Source organism: Bos javanicus, chromosome 1 (assembly GCF_032452875.1).
Source record: "Bos javanicus breed banteng chromosome 1, ARS-OSU_banteng_1.0, whole genome shotgun sequence".
In the NCBI taxonomy this organism is placed as follows: Eukaryota; Metazoa; Chordata; class Mammalia; order Artiodactyla; family Bovidae; genus Bos; species Bos javanicus.
In genome coordinates, this window is record NC_083868.1 from 67,244,617 (window position 1) to 67,265,269 (window position 20,653).

The window sequence follows — 20,653 nt, forward strand, 5'->3', positions numbered from 1 at the left end:
TATCTCTCCTCCCCTGTCTACCAGGAAGAACAAAACTTAATCACTGTAAACAACTTTAGACCCATAGCAGCCTAGAGATGGCACTGGAAAAATCTCATAACAAATTCTACTAACTGGTCTTTGTCTACCACTAGTTTTCCCATGCATTTACCCTCCCATGATTTGCTGCCCATAGAGACTCAAGGTCCTTTTCCTTTGACTTATTACTCCTCTAAAAATTTATTGTTCTTTTGCTAAGATGCTGTATAAGCTCAAGTTCTAACCGAATCTTTGAAATTCTCATCTCTGGGTACTCCCATGTGTTATGTGTGTGATGCACATGTTAATAAACTTCTGTTTGCTTTTCTCTTGTTAATCTGTATTTCATCAGTCCTATTTACAGGGTTCCAGGCAGAGAACCTCAAATGGGTAGAGGAAGAGATTTTTCCTCCCCTAATAGAAGTATGTCAAATAAGTAAATGTTAAAGGTGTTAGCTAAAGCTCCTGTGTGTACTTGTAAGCTTAGTTGCTCAGTCACGTCTGACTCTTTGCGACCCCATGGACTGTAGCCTGCCAGGCTCCTTGGTCCATAGGATTCTCCAGGCAAGAATACTGGAGTGGGTTGCCATTCCCTTCTCCAGGGGATCTTCCTGACCTCAGGATCAAACTCAGGTCTCCTGCATTGCAGGTAGATTCTTTACCATCTGAGCCACTAGTGAAGCCCAAAGCTCCTACAGTCTATATACAAATGTATATAATAGACATATATAAGTGTGTGTGTGTATATGTGTACAATAAGTACATGGTATATAAATGTATCAAGCCAAGCAAATATAACACTGTATACCTTAAACTTATACAATGTTGTTGGTCGATTATATCTCAATTTAACTTTTTTTTTTTTTGGTTTTTAAAATATAAGAAGGTGGACTTCCCTGGCAATCCAGTGGTTAAGAATCCGTGTTTTCAAGGCAAATTTGATTGGGTAATCAATATGGGTTTGATTGGGTAACTAAGACCCCACATGCTGCATGGCACAGCCAAAAATAAATAAATAAAATATAAGAAAAAACAATTAAAACGTTTAAGGTGAAATGAACTTTTTTTCAAGTGGGATGGATTAGCCAGTGACAGCCAGCACTCATACCTAAAACAAACAGAAAATTGAAACACAATAGAGAAATCGTTTGTTTTAAGGTAAAAAAGAGCTGCTAAGTCAAGAAGAACTGGAGAGGCTGAGACCCCAGAAAGGGAGAATTTTGAAGAGGGAGGGCTGAATTTTGCAGCCACTTCACCCAGGTGTTAGTTGCTGATTCTGGGCATGGGCCCGAGGCTGATAATTCCATGTCTCACAGCCAGGGAAGACCACTGCTGGGAAACAGACCAGCAGAGCTATCTCTAACCAGAGAGGTTCCGTTAGGGCATCTGTTAAATTCTGGGGATGCATGAGTCAAGAGCTCTTAAAACAGAAGCAGAAAGCCTCTGAAGCAGAACAGTCTTCCAAAATCTTGTGAGACAAGGATTAGAATTCTGGACTCACCAGGGAGATTTCTGCTGAAAATCCTGAAAAGACAGGAGCAAAACTGAGGTAGACTGAGCCTTACCAGGGCGCAACTCAATCTCAACTCAGCCTAGGACATTATTGGATTCAGGTGACCTGCCACTGATTAGAAACAAAATGCTTCATAGAATTAACGTGATTTTGGCTTTATGTTGAAATATAAATGGAAAAGAATATCAAAAAGTATTCTAGATTCAAAAGGACTTATGAGAAGAATTTGTCCTAGCAGACATTGAAATCTATCAGCAACCAATTTGACACTCCTGGTATAAGAAAATATCAATAATGAGAATATTAAAAAGACTCACACTTTCCCCAATACTCTTCGAAAAATTCCAGGTGGAATGAAAGTTAAATACTTAAAAGCCAAAACAAATACACTCTCATGAATGTGAACAGACTAGCACTAGGGGAAATCACTTTTTGACTTTTGATGGAATAGAAATGAAAAAAAGATGGACAGGTTCATTACTTAGTTTTAGCTTTGATGGAATGAACATCCATCAATAAAGCTAAGATCTTAAAAATCCAGAGAAATGGAGAAAATGTTTGCACACAAACACAGAAGTTCAATAACTGAGAAGAATAAAGAGCGCATATAAAGAAGCAAAAATACTAACTGCCCATCAAACAAACGATTAAAATTCAATCATACAAGAAGAAACATGATCTTAAATCATGATTTTAAAACTACGCAGCCAACTTTGTTGGTAAAATAGCTGTAAAATACACCTACTGTGAAGTTTCATTTTGTACCTAAAATAGAACAAGAAAAACTTCTGAAAAGTGATAAAACTCAAAGCCTGCAAGGCTTGAGGAAAGCAGATATCATGCGTTAATGACAGCAATGTAAAGAAAGCCAGTCTTTCTGAAGGGTAAAATGGCACTTTACTGAAAGAATCATGAGTATGTTCCAGCACCCCATCCCACTAAGTAATGAGATTTATCCTGAAGAAATAATGTTTAATAAAAAAACAAAAGTAGACATATACAATGTTTGTTTTATGATATTAAAATACCAAAAGAAGTGAAGATCCCAACAGTGCTGAAATATAGAAACTATCTGTGGTATATCAAAATAACATATATACTCTAGTGATACACTGAAGATATAAATATGATGCAGGAAATAGAAGACATTTGGTTAAATCATGTTACATTAGAGCTTCCCTGGTGGCTCAGAGGATAAAGCGTCTGCCTGCAATGCAGGAGACCCGGGTTCGATCCCTGGGTTGGGTAGATCCCCTGGAGAAGGAAATGGCAATCCACTCCAGTATTCTTGCCTGGAGAATCCCATGGACAGAGGAGCCTGGCTGGCTACAGTCCATGGGGTCGCAAAGAGTCAGACACGACTGAGTGACTTCACACACACACACACATGTTACATTAAAGGAATAATACCAAATTATATATGTGCTGTGTGTTAAGTTACTTCAGTCATGTCCAACTCTTGGCAACCCTATGGACTGTAGCCCGCCAGGCTCCTCTGTATGGGATTTTCCAGGCAAAAATACTGGAGTGGGTTGCCATCTCCTCCTCCAGGGGATCTTATCCACCCAAGTATTGAACCCACATCTCCTTCATTGGCAGACAGATTCTTTACCAGTGAGCCACCTGGGAAGCCCAACTAAATGTTGATTCTTGTCATTTTCCTTGTAAGTTTACTGGAATGTGCATGGAAACAGGATCTCTTGGGCAGGATACAACACCAGCTAAGAAAGAAATAAAGGAAGTTCAATTGCTTTTCAGCTCAAAAGAAGGTTTGGCTTTAAAATATGTTGACAAGTTCTTATAAATACTCCTCCTATAAGGGGGTGGAGTCTATTTCTCCCTTCCTTGAATGTGAGATGGCTTTAGAGACTCACTTTGACTCGTTTCTAATGAATAGAATGTTGGATAGCAGACACTGCATAACTTGAGGGCTAAGTCATAAAAATTGGTACAACATTGGTCTCTCTCTTCTCTCTTTCTCTTTCCCTCCTTGTCCCTCTCCACACGCCTTAGGAGCTAAACTGCCACGTTAGAAGTCCAGTGATCCTGAAGCTGCCAGGCCGGAGAGACCACGTAATGAGATCACGTATTCATGGTGATGCCAGAGGAGCCTCAGTTTTTTAGTTATCCCAGCCTAGAAGGCAATGGCAACCCACTCCAGTACTCTTGCCTGGAAAATCCCATGGACGGAGGGGCCTGGTTGGCTGCAGTCCATGGTGTCACTAAGAGTTGGACACGACTGAGCGACTTCACTTTCAATTTTCACTTTCATGCATTGGAGAAGGAACTGGCAACGTACTCCGGTGTTCTTGCCTGGAGAATCCCAGGGACGGGGGAGCCTGGTGGGCTGCCATCTATGGGGTCGCAGAGTCAGACACGACTGAAGCGACTTAGCAGTAGCAGCAGCAGGGACCAGACCTGTGTGAATAAAACAGCCTTTGAGATGACTCCAGCCTCACCCACAGTCTGACCACAATCATATGAGAGACCTTGATGAAGACTGTCTACCTGAGTCCAGAATCTTGCAAGATGATAGTAACAAGTGATCATCATTGTTTTATATCACTATATTTTGGGGAGGGTTATCAAACAGCAAAAGATAACTAGAATAATGTACTCAGCACTCACTGTGCCAAGAATTTTTAAAAGTTAGGTTCATTGCTGAATATAAAAATAGAATAATTTTGTAGCTACACTGCACAGCTTGTGGGATCTTAGTTCCCTGACCAGGGGTTGAACCTGGGCACTCAGAAGTGAAAGTGCTGAGTCCTAACTTCTGGACCACCAGGTAATTCCCAAGAGAGTAATACAGACTGAAATTTTTTTACATTCGTGCCTTGATTTCACTGGTTATGTCAATTAGGGAATATGGATATGGAAGATAGAGATTTTTTATTTATTTTAATTCAGGTGTATGACTGACTAACAGAAATAAAAAATGTACCAAACCTGTTCGATGGAACAAAGACTTCTAGAATGTAAGGGTTTTAACATACACACCTTCTTGTATGTTGACTAATTCACAAGACTGTACTTTCAGACCAATGAAAATGTAATACCCAAATACCTTGAATTTGATACTGCAAGGAGGAAGGACACCACAGATTTCTTCAGAAGGCTCTCTAGTTGGGCTATGAAAGACAATGGATTGATTGAGCAGACGGCTCTTGTTCCCAGTTGCTGATCTGCCTTCATTCAATGGAATGACAAGATGCTTCAAAATGTCATACCCAATTATGTGTGTGTGTGTGTGTGTGTTAGTCGCTCAGTTTTGTCTGACTCTTTGTGACCCCATAGACTGGTCAGGCTCCTCTGTCCATGTAATTCTCCAGACAAGAATACTGGAGTGGGTTGCCATCCCCTTTGCCAGAGGAATCCCAGTCTCCTGTGCTGAAGGCAGATTCTTTACCGAGCCACCAGGGAAGGAAATGGCAACCCAGTCCAGTACTCTTGTCTGGTGAATTCCATGGACAGCTGAGCCTGGCAGGCTACAGTCCATGGGGTCGCAAAGAGTCAGACATGACTGACACTACTAGTGCTTACTTCTGTCTGATGGTCTACACCTGTAAACTGCAGTTCTCAATTACATGCTTTCCTTATTTAAAGCCAGAAGTAGCCATATTTACTCATTAAGTTAAGTGAATGAAAACTTTGTGATTTATCAAGAAGACAAAGGATAGACTTTTAAGGGCTAAAATCCACTATTAACCATTTGCATATAACTGATACAATCTTGGAGCAAGAGTTGGTAACCATTATTTCTAGTGCATTTTCTTCTTTCTTTCTTCTTCTTCTTTTTTTTTTCAGCCACACTTTGTGGCTTGTGGGATCTTAGTTCCCTAACCATGGATTGAACCCAGGTCCAGTGGTGAAAGCAACAAGTGTCAACCACTGGACCAGCCAGTGTATTTTCTAGGGAACCCCAGAAGGAAGCCTTCACCTCACCTCTCCTCATCACCCTCTCCCTACCTTCTCCATCAAACAAAGGATGGGATGCAGCTCAAGCAGTGCTTAGCGGGAAAATTATAACATAACATTAGTGCTTATAATAAAAAAAGAAGGGTCTCAAGTCAATGGTATAAATTTCTGTCTTAAGAAACTAGAAAAAGAGCAAGTTAAACCTTGCTCTTTAAACAAACCAAAGAAAGACAATAATAGAGATAAAAGAAGAAATCAATGCAATAAAAAATATAGAAAGAGTAGAAGGAAAAAATCAATAAATCTGTAAGCCAGTTCTTTGAAAATATCAATAAATTAATAGGCCTTTCTTTTTACTATATAACAGCATAATTTAAACATATGAAGTCAGACAGTATGTGATACTGGTTATATATTCATCTTTTTATCCTATATAACCCTGAAAATAAATTTTACTGGCAAGTACTATTAAATTTATTTTTAAAGATGAAAAAACCAAGATTTGTAGATTTTTATTAATTTGTCCAAGGTCACATAGCTGGTAAAATACAGAATAAGTCTTTAACCCAAGTCTGTCTGACCCAGGTCTCAATTATCATATTGCCCTAACTATCAATATCTTGAAGAGGATACAAGAGTGTCTATCCAGACACCATTTTAGGAATGACTAACCTTTCTCTCAGTTGCTAGAAACATCTGCTGCTGACAGGTCACAGCTGCATCCCTCACTGGAAGTTCATCTGAGCCTGCAGAGAACTGCCTCTGCCAAGACTAGGTGATGTTTTCAGGTGTAGGCAACTGAATATAAAACTAAAAGAAGTTTTAACAACAAGGACATTTACTGACTCAGTAAGAAATCTGGAGGTAGGTGGTTCTAGGGCTGATTCTGTACCTCAATTACACCGTCAAGGATTTGGACTCTTTCTCTCTCTCCAATTTGCCATTCTCAGTGTTTCTGAGGCATTGGCCTTCATGGTTACAAAATGGCTGCAGTATCTCCCATCAACATATCCCAACTGATTACATCCCCCAAAATGTAAGGGATTCCCTTACAAGGGATTTCCCATTGTGTCTCTATATAAGGAGGGGGGAAAAAAGTATTTTCTAGAAGCAGAATTCCCTTTCTATCTCTTTGCCTAGAACTGGATAAAATGGTCATGCCTAAACCAATTCTATAAGAAGGGAATAAGATAAGTAAAATTGACTTAGCCCAACCATGAGTCAAGTGTGTGTCTGAAAGGGCATTTGCTTTACCTAAGCACTTTGCTCCTAACAAGGAAGGGGAGACTGCCTCTGAGAAAGCAGCCAACCTACTCAAAATGTCTGTAACGCTTAGCAAGGACTAACTAAATTAAAGTGGTTATAGTATAAGACAAAATGGACTTCAAGGCAATGAGAATTAATAAAGGAGAAAGAACAGCACACATTAATGACAAAAAGAAACACTTTACTTGGATGATATGAAGTCTTGAATTGATATACCCTTAAATTAAGCAAAAGCAAAAGAAGATAAGGGAAAAGTGGCAAAATTACAAGGGGAAGTTAACATATCACCCACCACATGAGAGATCCCATTTCCCCCTCACACCCTCACTATCACACTTTGCTATTTGGACCACATAAGTTTGAACTGTGGTGTTGGAGAAGACTCTTGAGAGTCCCTTGGACTGCAAGGAGATCAAACCAGTCAATCTTAAAGGAACTCAGTCCTGGATATTCATTGGAAGTGTTAGGTAGTTAGAATAGGGAAAAGGAGTCCAAAATGGTGGTGGCTAAAGACAAAGAAGGGAAAAGCCCACAAAAATAGAACAGAGGAAGGTCAAAGAAAGGTCCGAGGACTGGAGTGAGGACTTCAGGTAGAACAGTACTCCTGACTAAGCCCAATTTGCATAGGGCAGGCCCAGGGGGAAGAAAAACATATATAAAAAGAGGAGCCAAAGGGCTCCCCCCCTACCCCCCAACTGTGTGCATGCGCTCTTTTTCTTTCTCTCCCTCTCCCTCTCTCCCCCCCTCCCTCTCTCTCTCTCCCCCCCCCAACCCCCACCCACGCACACTGGCACACTCCTCAACTCTCTTCTCTTCGTGTCTTTGGGTTGGCATGACTTCACGCTTATAGGATGGATTCTCCTGCTATCTTCTAAATAAAATTGAGCTGTAACACTGATTGTCTAAGAGCTATAACATGGTCTGTTTGAGACCTGAGAGCTATAACACAGTCTGTCCAAGCCCCGAGAGCTATGACATGCCGAGGGGGCTTTAATGTCCATCACTCCAAATCTTTGTTGTGACAAGACAAAAACTGAGGAGCATACACTCACCTGACAGAAGGACTGATGCTGAAGCTGAAGCTCCAATACTTTGGCCACATGATGCGAAGAACTCACTCACCGGAAAAGACTCTGATGCTGGGCAAGATTGAAGGCAGGAAGAGAAGGGGATGACAGAGGATGAGATGGGTGGATGGTATCACTGACTCAATGGACATGAGTTTGAGTAGGCTCTGGGAGTTGGTGATGGACAGGGAAGCCTGGCGTGCTGCAGACCATGGGGTCACAAAGAGTCAGACATGATTGAGCCACTGAACTGAACTGAACTGAAGTGTATCCTCAGTGTATCCCTCACCAATCTGGCATGCAGAGCTTAGCTTCACTGGTCTAGCCATTCAAGTCAAGTGAAAGTCGTTCAGCAGGGTCCAACTCTTTGAGACCCCATTGGGGTCTCAAATTGGTCTCCAATTGGACTATACGGTCCAATTCTCCAGAATATTGGAGTGGGTAGCCTTTCCCTTCTCCAGGGGATGCTCCCAACCCAGGAATCGAAACCAGGTCTCCCACATTGCAAGCAGATTCTTTACCAGCTGAGCCACAAGGGAAGCCCTTGATCTCCTTAAATGACTTTATTTGGGGAAAATATACATTAGGAATTACTATACTGAGAGAGGGGGGGCATTGGAGACATCCCCGTGTAAGTTTGAAGATGAAACTTCTACAAGGGACCAGAGCACAGGGAGTAAGTCCACCACCTGGTGTGTGTCCATCAGGTGACGCTCTGAGGACTGAAATTGAAGAGGTAAAAGGCAGGGTAGCTTACCTCACTTCTCAGGTCACATCCTTTTTAGAGAAGCATTTTTGGGAGCAAAAGTGAGGCAAAGAGTTGGGTATGAGGTGCTCACAACTCTGATTCAGGACAGATGGGAATGCCACCCATTTTCCAGTATATACTTCAGTGGGAGAAATGGGTGGCAGGGCGGCGGGGGGAACTGCTGCGGGCTTGTAGAGAACTTGAAAGGGGAGGCTGACGCTAGATTATATAAGTTTGTAGAGAAGTTGAAAGTGGGACCTTAGATGAAGCAGAGAAAGGGAAGTTCAGCCCAAAATGCAGATATGGGTTGTTCTATTAAGATCATCTGTGACTCTTGGTTGGCAAGAGAAACAAAGAACAGCCATGTAAATGTGGCCACATCTCTGCTGGAGTCTGCAGCCCTGACAGGATGCTTGCTTTCTCGGAAGGAAGTGAGTTTCAGGAAGCAAACACCCCATGGGGACAAAGAATTGAGAGAGAGTAAGAGCGACTTAGCAGCAGCAAGCACACTGCTGGAGGAGGGAGGCTGTGGGTTCAACAAGTGGAAGTGGGCAAAACAACTGAGGAGAAAAGACAAAGTACTTCAGGGGCTAATGATGTTTGCAAGTTGTTACTCTTAGAATTACGTTTTTCCTTGTCTTTTAAGATCTGACATCCTAATCCCTCTGATAGATTCTTTCCAGTGATGATAGAGAAGGAACTCTGAGCAGACCTTGTGTGACAAAATATACTGCTGATAATTAAAACAATTCTTGAAAAAAATCCAGAAATGGCTTACCACAACTTCTACTACAGTTTCAGTTTCACTCTGATTTTATTTTTTGTAAAAAGATTGTGTAAGGAAAAAGATAAAACTGTTTGCCCAGTTCTGGATTCCCAAACTGGTTAGAGGAGGGTGCTAATTTGAGCTGTGGTTTGGAGTGAAAGCTGCCAATGCCCTGAAAGGAAAAGTCACCACTGTGTTGCAGGAAGAGGGGCCCCTTCCAGGACCTGAAACTGGGCTCTTGTCTAACCCTTGGAAATGAATTGTCTGAGGAAACACATGTGCTGGCAAAGCAAGAGATTTTATTGGGAAAGGGTGCCTGGGCAGAGCGCAGTAGGGTAAGGGAACCTAAGAGAACTGCTCTGCCACGTGGCTCAAAGTCTCCGGTTTCATGGTGATGGGATTAGTTTCCTGGTTGTCTTTAGCCAATCATTCTGACTCAGAGTCCTTCCTGGTGGTGCACACCTTGTTCAGCCAAGATGGATGGCAGAGAGGAGGATTCTGGGAGGTGGTTGGACATGTGGTGTCTCCTTTTGCCCTTTCCTGAACTCTTCTGGTTGCTGGTGGTTTACTAGTTCCGTGTTCCTTACCAGAACCTCCCATGGTAAAACAACTCATGCAGATGATTACTATGGTGCCTGGCCAGGGTGGGTGGTTTCACTCAGTGTGCTTCCTCTAACGACTGTGTGTCTGAACCCTGACAGACCCTTCTGCATACTCTCCACTTCCTCCTACTGGGGTCCAGGGTGGTTTGGGCTGGATGACGAGCGCCACCTGCAGGAGGAAAGCTGGAAGTAGGAGAAAATACATGAATACTGTTTAGCATTACTACGGATCAGAAATAAAAGCCCTGTAATGGTACTGAACTGAACGGTAAAGCATCAGCCTGCAACTCAGGAGACCTGAGTTTGATCCTTGGGTCGGGAAGATCCCCTGGACAAGGAAATGGAAACCCACTTCAGTACTCTTGCCTGGAGAATTCCATGGAGAAAGGAGCCTGGCAGGTTGCAGTCCGTGGGACTGAAAAGAGTTGACACGACTGAGCGACTAACACAAACGCTCTTTGGCCCATCTCTGGTTCTCTTCTTCCTGAAATTTAGTTTCACTATGATAAGAGACAATATATAAGGTCCAGCCCTGCAGGGAATAGAAGCTCTACTTTTGGCAGATTCTAAGAGGCCTCATCACCTTCTTCACAGATAAAACAAAATCCATCAGGAGAGAATTTCCAGACCTTCCTATCAGGAGTCATTCAGAATCACCTACTTCTGTACTCCGTGTTTCTCTAGTGGGTCAGTGGTAAAGAATCCAGTTGCCAACACAGGAGATGCAGGTTCGATCCCTGGGTCAAGAAGATCCCCTGGAGAAGGAAATGGCAACCAACTCCAGTATTTTTGCCTAGAAAATCCCATGGATAGAGGAGTCTGGTGGGCTACAGTCCACGGGGTCACAAAGAATCAAACGACTTAGCCACTAACAACAATATAACTTCTGTACTCTAGCTCCTCCTTCCCGGTGCAGTAGTAAAAGGGTCCCCTCTTTGGGCTAGTGGCTCTAGGATCCCCTCCCGCCTTCTCCCACAACCTGTGTTCTCGATCTTCCTTTTACTTTTCTAACTATATTTAAACATTTCTAAGATTCTTAAATTCCATCTTAAATATATTTAAAAAGCCAAAAAACAAAAATAACAACTCCCTGATCCTATAAACCCATAAGCTGCTGTCTAACTTCTTCCCTTTCATAGTCACACATCCGGAGAAAGCTGACCACATTTACTGTCTCCAATCTCTTCCCTTCCTTTCGGTCCTCTGTCCACCGCCCTGTGTTCCCTCCCCACCAGAAGACAGTGCTTACCAGGTCCTCAGGGTCCAATAGACATTTCTTTCACCTGATGTACTAGTTGTATTTGAATGATGATCCCTTCTTTGTATTTGAAACACTCCTTCATTACGGGTCAAGGATACACACAATCCTAGCCTCTCTCTCACCTTAATGCTCCCATCAGATAGATGCCACTTTTATCTAGTCAGTTGCTCAGGCCATGCATGGAGGAACATGGAGTCATGCCTGAGTGTCTTCTCTTGTTGCCCATATCCTACAGTATCAGTTTGGAACCCCAGCCCTTCTCAGTCCTCTTCGGCCAGCACCCTGGTCTCAGCCACCCTCATCTCCCACCTGACACTACAGCAGCCACCTGGCTGGCCTCCTGCCTCTACCCTGGTTACCACAGAGCAGCTCAAGGGATCCCATACAAGCACATCATGTGGAACTCCCCTCTTGCCCAATGCCCAAGGCTATCTGTAATCATTCTTAGGCTTCAGATTACATGTTTCCTCCCCAGAAACCCTGCCTGAGCCCCCATACCTAGGCTAGGAGCCTCCCCTGATTTGTTCTGGCAACACCTGTATATTCCTTCCCATAACACTTACTCCACTGCGTCCTAAGTCCTTGTATACCCACGGTTTCATGACCTCAGTGAGGGCACAGGTTGTGTCTGCCTGTCAAATCCATTCAGAGTGCATGGCACCTAGAAAATATTCTATTAAAAAACAGCTGTGAATGTACTGTTCCCCCCATTTCTAGATGTAGAATATTAACAGGTCAAGGAACAAAATGCAAAAGTAGGGAAGCAAGGTAAAATTCTGACAATTAATTAATTGTTGAAAGAAGGCTGAAAATGGGCCCCAAACAATTCTAAAGAATCACAGTTTGTAAAATGGCGGCCTAGGGCAAAAATGAAGCTTTTTTTTTTTTTTTTTTTCCTGGTACAAGGTCTAGTGACCCAGCACGGCTGACTTCATCTGTGGCTTGGGTGAGTAGCAAATGGTGCCTGAGGTTAAGGTCACGAGCATAAAGATGGAGGGAAGCCCCAAAGCGATGCCAGCTTCTGCCGTGGTCCACGGATGAAAGTGAAGAATGGGAGGTGGAGGGAGGGGCAGGGTGGTTTCTAGTCTAACTTGGGCCAACCGTTTACAGCCAAAGGCAGAAGCCAAAGGCAGAAACCAAAGGCAGGAGGAGTGTTCTGGGAAACGAAAGCGAAAGAGGCTTAACCGCTGGGAGTCGGGGAGGAACCAGTAGTCGGAGCTGGGCCAGCAGATGAGGATGGCCGCGCCTGGCTCCTTCCCGCTGCTGGTCGAAGGGTCCTGGGGCTCCCAGCCCCCGAAGAACTTGAGCACCAAGTTGCAGATGTACTTCCAGAGCCGGAAGAGATCCGGAGGCGGGGAATGTGAGGTCTGCCCGGTGCCGGGGAGCTCGAACCGCTTCCTAGTGCTCTTCTACCCGGACGACGGTGAGAGGGGCAAGGGCTGCGGAGGAGAGGGCAAGCTGGGCTCTTCCAGGGAAACCTGGGGCTCTTCCAGGGAAACCTGGGGCTCGAGGGCACGGCGGGAGAATCCGCCCGGCTCCGGCAGCAACTGTAGAGAAGCCCATGGGGTGGGAGGCGCGGAATAGACGAGGTGGTCTAGGGCGCAGCAGTTCCGCCCGCGCTGCGCTTCCGGCGCTGCTGGAGGTGCGGCAGCCAGCGCAGGTGAGTTAAACAAACATTTGGCACGGTATGACTGAAGGGGGCTGCCGGAGAGCTGGTGGACATTTTACAGGGCTACATCGTGCAGTGGCATCCTGTGTTAGTGGCAGAGTTGCAGTGCCATTGCAATTGTCTTCTTCCTATGAAAGCAGCAGTTCTGAAACTCCAGAGCTTTATGGGAACACAATTTGAAGTAAGTGATCCGAAACAAGGAGAAGGAAAAAGAGCTGAAATGCCGATGTCTAACCACCCTTGGACTTCCCTGGTCCAAGTATTAAAGAATCCACCTGCCAGTGCAGGAGATGTGGTTTGATCCCTGGGTCGGAAAGATCCCCTGGAGAAGGAAATGGCAACCCACTCCAGTATTTTTGCCTAGGAAATCCCATGGACAGAGGAGCCTGGAGGGCCCCAATAGTGCGTGGGGTCGCAAAGAGTCGGACACGACTGAGCAACTGAACACAGTTTGAAGGAAAGAGAGTCTCCTGGGAGAGTCGCGTCTAAACTGACTCCTGAAAGTGAATTCAGTTCTTGATAGGTGAGATGTTGGGGAGGGCTGTTCAGATGGGAGCTGGTGGCAGTGCTGGGGGCAGGACAGCAAAGGCTCTCCAGGGAAGTGCCCAGGGAAGTGCCGGGCTCCCTGGGGGTAGCTTTGGTTTGAGGAGTGAGCCTTCTCCATATGCACATGCGAGCGAGGTCTGGAGACCTGCATGAAATGAACATGTGAGGTTTGGGCAATTTTATAAGATTACAAAGAGGATGCTTGTAATTTTAAAAAATCTTAGGCCTTCTCTTATTAAACCTTTTAAAAAAGAAGTGGAGTGCAAATTAAGGCTATTAGAAAGTTGGGTTGAGATGAGAAAGGGCCTTGCATGATATGCTAAGGAGTATGAACTTTCCCCCACAGGTAGGCAGTGAAGGGCCATGTCCATATACATTTTTCAGGAGATAAATTTGGATGCAAATAATACAATGATTTCTGTTGGGAGAGACCTTGGACATTAGATCTGAAGAAGATCATGCCATGTCCAAGTGAGGACCAGTGAGGCCTTGAATAAGGAGACTCAGCGTGTGAATGAAAGATGCGTGTTTTCTACTGTTCTGGGTTTTGTAGCTGATTCTACAGGAATAATAGGTGTTCACTTGATGTAGAGACAGAGCCCCTGTGCTTTCTGTTACTTATTTATTTTTTGGAAAAAAATTTATTTGCATTGCTTCCATTTTTCTACTGTAGTATTAGGACTTGACATAAGCATTATTCTTCTACCTCCTATTTACAGTTCATTCAGAGTATTACTGCAAATATAGTATACAGTTTTTAAAAACTTATGGGGAACTGCAGTTTTTGTTTTTCTCTCCTCTTTACAGAGGAGATCTCAAAATCATCCAACTTAAATAAAAATTTATACAGACATTTTCTGTATCTCTTACTTTTTAGATGGGGAAGGAAGGGGTGATATTCTAAGCTGATTGAGTTTTCAGAGGGAAATTCCCTCCCCATAGCCAATTGAGCGGGGCTTCCCTAATAGCTCAGTTGGTAAAGAATCTGCCTGCAATGCAGGAGACTCTGGTTTGCTTCCTGGGTTGGGAAGATCTGTTGGAGAAGGGAAAGGCTACCCACTCCAGTATTCTGGCCTGGAGAATTCCATGGACTATATAGTCCATGGGGTCGCAAAGGGTCGAACACGACTGACTTTCACTTTCAAGCTTAGAGGCTTAGGAAGCCCTGAGAACAATTGGAATGCTCTAGGGCAGGGATGTAAAAAGGAAAGAATAAAACCCCAAAATAGAAAGGGATTCACAGGTGAATCCCTGTGAAGTATGACAGAGGAGATGTAGGCACGGATCAGGAGATGAGCTTGACTCAGAGCCCTTAAAACAATGTCATAAAGTTTTCCAAGGATTAATTTCACCAAGAAATGCTCTAAAGGGTATCTGTGCAATGTAAGTCATTTCCCCCTCGGGCTTCACTTTTCCTCACAGGGTTTTACCATTTTGATTCCAGTTGTCAACATCACCACCGGCCTGGCCCTTAGGGACACTTCTTTCTTCTTTAGAATCCCATTATCCTCAAGAGTTGTCCTCAAACTGGGGCCACAGACTCCCTGCATCCAAATCGCAACAGGTTAAAAGGCACATTTCCAACTTTGTCCTAGAGACTCAGGTACCCTGAAGGTGGAGTGGGTGAGAATCTGCATGTTTAACCCCAATTCACTGAAGTTTGGGACTTTCCAGGTGGTGCAAGTGGTAAAGAACCCACCTGCCAATGCAGGAGACGTAAGAGACATGGGTTCAATCCCTGGGTCAGGAAGATCCCCTGGAGGAGGAAATGGCTGCCCAGTCCAGTGTTCTTGCCTGGAGAATCCCATGGACAGAGGAGCCTGGTGGGCTACGGTCCATGGGTCGCAAAGAGTCGAACGTGACTGAAATAACTTAGCACAGCATTAAAATTTGAGAATCCCTGTTGTTTGTTGATGACCTGGAACAAAAAGAAATGATTGTAGGAAATACAAACATCATAAAAATACAAACAGCAAAAATATAATTGTGTGAAGATAATATCATTCTGTTCTAGTCCTCAAAGCAGAAATGATTTCAGTCTCCCTGCCGGGTTTCTTCCTTCCTTCCTCCCAGCCCACTTCCTCCCTTCCTCCACCCCTAGACTTCTTGAATGTCCCTCTTGCAGTACCCCTTGCACAGACACTCAAACTGAGTTCAACTCAAATCCTTGTATGGTCAAAGTTCTTGGGAGTGGAAAATCCCTTTTAGTTTTGATTTCCTACCAGAGGAATGGCTTTCTCAGCAGTCAGGAGTTTGATAACATCGAATGACTTACCCCATCATTGCCCCAAGGGTAGAGTTCTCTCTCGGGAATGCCCTCTGCCCTCCACAACAGGAAGTGGCCCCAACAGATGCAGGCCCATAGTGTAACACAACTTGGGCCTTATCATTTACATAAGCATGAGCCCCAAAGCACTTCTCTGTAGAAATGAATGGATAGGAAACAAACTATCTGGAAGCTCTATTGTTTTATATAATTGGCTGAATTTCTGGAAAGTCAAGTGTAAATTAACTTGTGAGATTTAAAATTCTGTTTCAGATATGCATATTTGTCATCTTTTTTTGGTCATTATTTGGCTCCTTATTATTGTCAGCTTCTTTGAGGTAAGGGAACCCAACTTCTTAAATATAATTACATATGGATGGTCTGAGATTGATGCACAAGAGAGCCTGTCCACATGGGTAAAGGTAGTGGTGGTGGTTGTTTAGTTGCTAAGTTGTGACTGACTCTTTGTGACCCCATGGACTGTAGCCTTCTAGGTTCCTCTGTCCATGGGATTCTCCAGGCAAGAATACTGGAATGGGTTGCCATTTCCTTCACCAAGGGATCTTCCCAACCCAGGGATCGAACCCATGTCTCCTGCATTGGCAGGTGGATTCTTTATCACTGAGCTACCAGGAAGTCCAAGAGTGGTTAGACGTCACCATTTCATCTCTTTTCCTCCCAGATTCACCTTCTTGTTTTGGATCACTTACTGATACTGCTGCCATCTGTTCTCTTGAAATAGTCGTACCTATACATATTACACACAATCTCAGAATAGGCTGACACATGTAGGTGCCTGGACAGGACTCTTCCAAAATATACAGAATGCAACACAGAGGTCCATGGCTCTAGATAGTTTGGCTTACAAAATAGCCTGCTGTCTGAGCTCAGGGGTCTTATCCAGTCCTTAGTCCTCACCTCAGCTTAGGACAGCCCATTATGAGTCCATGCAAAAACACTCACCCTGCTCATAAAGAGTGAAACTAGAGTCTGGCATTCCATCTCATAAAGAGTGAAATTAGAGTCTGGCATTCCATCTCATATTGTTTTTGGGCCTGTTTCTGAAGTGGCATCCAGTGAAGGCATCACCTCCCTCATCTTCTCCATGGATGGTTGGAGTGGGAAAGCTACTCAAGACCTTCTTTTAAAAAATATATATATATTTTCTTGGCTGCACTGGGTCTTCATTGCTGTACATAGGCTTTCCCTAGCTGCGGTGGCTTCTCTTACTGTGAAACACAGGCTCTAGGTGCTCCAGTTTTAGTGATTGAAGCATGTGGGCTCAGCAGTTGTGGCTCCAGGGCTCTGGAGCTCAGGCTCAATAGCTGTGGTACATGGGCTTAGTTGCCCCAAGGCATGCGGAATCTTCCCAAACCAGGGATCAAACCTGTGTTCCCTGCATTGGCAGCCAGATTCTTGACCACTGGACCAGCAGGGACGTCCCTCAAACCCTTCTTGATGAAAGATTCTGCTTATATTTTGGCCTCGGCAGGCAACCACATCAAAACACAACACGGCAGCCCAGCACCCACGACAGAGCCACAACTGTGCCTGCAAGGCACTCCCAAAGGTTCTCCTTCACCCTGACCTCTTTGCGCCACCTGACTGTGTCAGCCATGCCTTCCCCTCTACACTCACCCACTCCCTGTTCTCCATCGTCAGATACCATGGTCTCTGATTTTCTTTTTCTCTCTCTAGCTGCTCCTTCTTATTATTGTAACTTACATTTACATAGCCCTTATGAGTGTCACAAAATTCATTCACAGACACTGCTTCACTTGAGGAAACTGAGACTCAAGAAGCTAAAATATTTTCTCAGTGACTCAGCTACTTCATGGCAGAGTTGGAATTTGAATCAAGGTCTTTAAACTTATGTCCACTGTTCATTTTTTTTTTTTGCACTACAGCTCAGCTACCAAATGTGCTAATTCTTTTTTGTATTTTGTAAGAATCTTTCCCATCCCTCCTTTGCTATTCCTTTTACTATCCTATGTAAGGCTCTTTTCACAGGTTAAATAATTGATTGAAATACCTTTTTAAGAGGGCTGCTCTCCATTCTGCTCATTGTCAGCTGAGCCAGTTTCCTAAAACATGGCTTTCATAATGTCATATCTTAGTATCAGTAGTTTACAGTGAAAGATGCTTTAATTCTTTCCTTTCATTGTAGAATAAATATTTCTACCTTTCTGAGTGCCCACTGAGCAAAGGGTACTGTACTAAGTTCCTTATAATATTTCTTCAGTCTAATCCATGTAACACATAAGACAGTCTTCATTAATTAGCAGACAAGAAGACTGAGATTTTGTCAGTAAAGCTTATTCAGGAACATGCTTAGGGTTAAAAAAAAAAAGGAAATTTAAAGATAGAATTCATATCTGTGTGCTTGCTAAATTTTTCCTCTTTTCATCATACACAGCCTCTCTTGAGAAGTTGACCAAGCCACTGACAGATGATGATGAAATTTATGGAAATCATAGAATAATTTTGTTAATAAAGATTGCTTAACAGCTTTTCTTAAAAATTTCAGTTCGGCAGCAAGTTCTGGAGAGAGAGAGCCATGAGTTAGAATGGCCGGGAAAAGGAACATTCAAGTTAACTGTCCAGATTCCCACAGTCCCAGATGAAGTCCAGGAGCGGAAAATCCCCACAAAGGTAATTATAACGGTGATTACAAGGGAAGTCGGGTGTTCTCCCAAGGTATGTGGGGATGGGAACCACGACAAAGAAAACATAGTGGAATGAGAAGTATAACTCTCACTGGGGTGAGAAAAGCAATTTATAGATGTGGAGGGAGTGAGAGTGGTGATGGGGTAATGGGAGAGGAAGCACTTTTTGTTGTTATGAAAATTCAAGATTGAGGGGCTACCATAATGATGGTTTGAGATGTAAAATCTTGGGTCTGTTCATCGTAGGTACTTAATAACCTGGAACTTGCCGTATTTGTTTTATGTTCACATGGTTTAGAGGGGCGAGTGATCTATACTCCATATGTTAAGTATTTCCTCAGTTGTAAAATGGGATAGTAATAGTGTTGACCTCTTTGGTTTATTGGATTGTTGTGAGGATTAAATGATACAGTCTTAGTAAAGAAAGCACTTGGCCTAGTGCTTGTTAATACTAAACATTCAATATTTAGTATTGAATTAAAAAACATTCATTGTTAAATGGGGAAAAGAACATGAGCTGCATTATTTCTCTGATTTAGGTCTTACCACGAACATTTGGTGTTCCTTTGGAGTTTTGTGACTTGTTTTTACCAGTGATTGTGTGCTAAGTGGATATGCTATGAAATGTGAGGTATATTCAATAGCATTATTGCCTGAGTTTTTAGTTATCATTTCTGTAGACCCTACATCTTTAGGCTGGCCCTAGGGACACTTTCTTAATGTAAATAAATTATTAGTAATTTATTAATGCGACTTTATTGTTTGATTTCAGGAATCCAAGACCAAAGAACAGGTTGAAGAATCAGGTAACTTCCATTTATCAGGCAGTTTTGCTTTTACTAAACACTTTGCATTGCAGAGGTCACCCTTTTCTTCCTGACCTCATAAGGCAGGGTTTGCTCAGTTGAGAGATGCTTTGGGCTGCATCATCTCCATCCTTTCAGCCATCTGCTCAACGGCTGCCTCTTGAGTTCTAAGGGTTCAGATCAGAAGGATGGGAACAACTCTCTCTGTGGGGACTGAGAGTACCTTGCAATTGATGGGAGGATAAAGAGGTACCTGTAGGTGGATGAAGTGACCTTTAGACTCTACCTGTGCCCAATCACCTGTTGAGAAGCAGGGACATGACGTGACAGTGGGAGCTGTGTGCAGCTAAGTCAGTTGACACTGCTCTCTGAGCGCTGGGTGCAGGATATGAATGCAGCCCTCCAGATCAGCATTTATCCCATCTGCTGTAGGAAACAGCCAGCAATCCAGTAGCTGTTGTGGACTCTGCTACTTGACTTGTGTCTGGGTGTTGGCCTGCGTGCCACCTGACGTTTGTTAAAGAAGACACGCGTTTTCCTGGCTAAGCATGCTGTTCTAAATGGGAGGAAGATGGACTGGGCTGAATGGCCAAGCGGGAAAGAGAAGGTGATCCATATATACAAAGCTTAGGGAAGAGGAATTCGCAAGAAAAGTTTAAATATTGTCCTCTAAAATTGAAATTTTCTTAAGAACATGTTTAGATTTTTGCAGCTTTCCTTTTCTGAAAATAGCTCTGGGATGAGATCTGCCTTAACTTGGCAAAATGCCTGGATAGGGATGTATAGGTTGTTTCTGCCTAATATGGATGTACCATTAAACTGTAGAATAGAGTATGCATGGTTGAGAAGCTCCTGCTGCTTATGAGACAAGAATTTTTTGTCTCTTTAGAGGAAGTTCTGCTTTGTCTTCTTCAGATATGGCTCGCCCAACTCCCAGTATTTGTTCACTGTGACTCCCTAAACCCATATCTGTTTCTTGAAAGATTCTTTGCATGCTGTACCTTCAAGCTCAATTTTGTACCAGAAAGTGGTTTTATATTTGTAGTACATTTATATCTGTACCGTTTTTGGAATTAATCAAGTCTGTGTTTCTTATGGTTTTATAGATTTCAGCCTGTCATAACATTTGTTAGCACTGTTTCAGATTTGCTTAATGCTCCAAGTATGTACTCAGGGAGAGCCAATCAGCCTCCACCAATGTCCTGGAGATTTTAGATGCATTTACTAAACCTGTTGTAACCTGAGCTTCACTCTAATTGTAGTAACCAGCCAGGAATTGGGGTGGTCTTCAACAAGATACTTAAGTTGACCCCTTTAAGAGTTGGAAGAAGAGGTTCTTTGTTGAATAGTTGCTTCACACTGAATCTTGACAATGGCCCTAAGGCCAGGACTCTTGAAATTAACTGGAATGGAGTTAATAGTTTTCAGAAATATTGCCCAGGATGAAAACAAAATGGGTTTGGTGAGCAGATAGCATTTACTCTGCCATAATAATGTCAGCTCCCTTTCTTATTTTTATTTTTTGTGTACCTCCTTTAGAA

At 43.3% G+C, this 20,653-nt stretch overlaps 1 protein-coding gene across 4 annotated transcripts in view; it reads left to right on the plus strand.

Moving 5' to 3' along the window:
• Nucleotides 1-12,077: 12,077 nt before the first annotated feature.
• PARP14 (poly(ADP-ribose) polymerase family member 14) overlaps nt 12,078-20,653 on the plus strand; it is a 58,536-nt gene continuing 49,960 nt past the window's right edge. For 2 of the 4 annotated variants that reach the window (XR_009734558.1, XM_061406380.1), the window contains exons 1-3: nt 12,088-12,582; nt 18,168-18,292; nt 19,079-19,112. Coding sequence is in view for 3 of the 4 variants with exons in the window: in XM_061406380.1 (XP_061262364.1) it covers nt 12,390-12,582; nt 18,168-18,292; nt 19,079-19,112 (352 nt within the window). In the remaining variant the exon portion in view is untranslated. Of the gene's footprint in view, nt 12,583-18,167; nt 18,293-19,078; nt 19,113-20,653 lie in introns of all 4 variants that reach the window. The other 2 variants (XM_061406502.1, XM_061406293.1) reach the window with 2 other exon arrangements.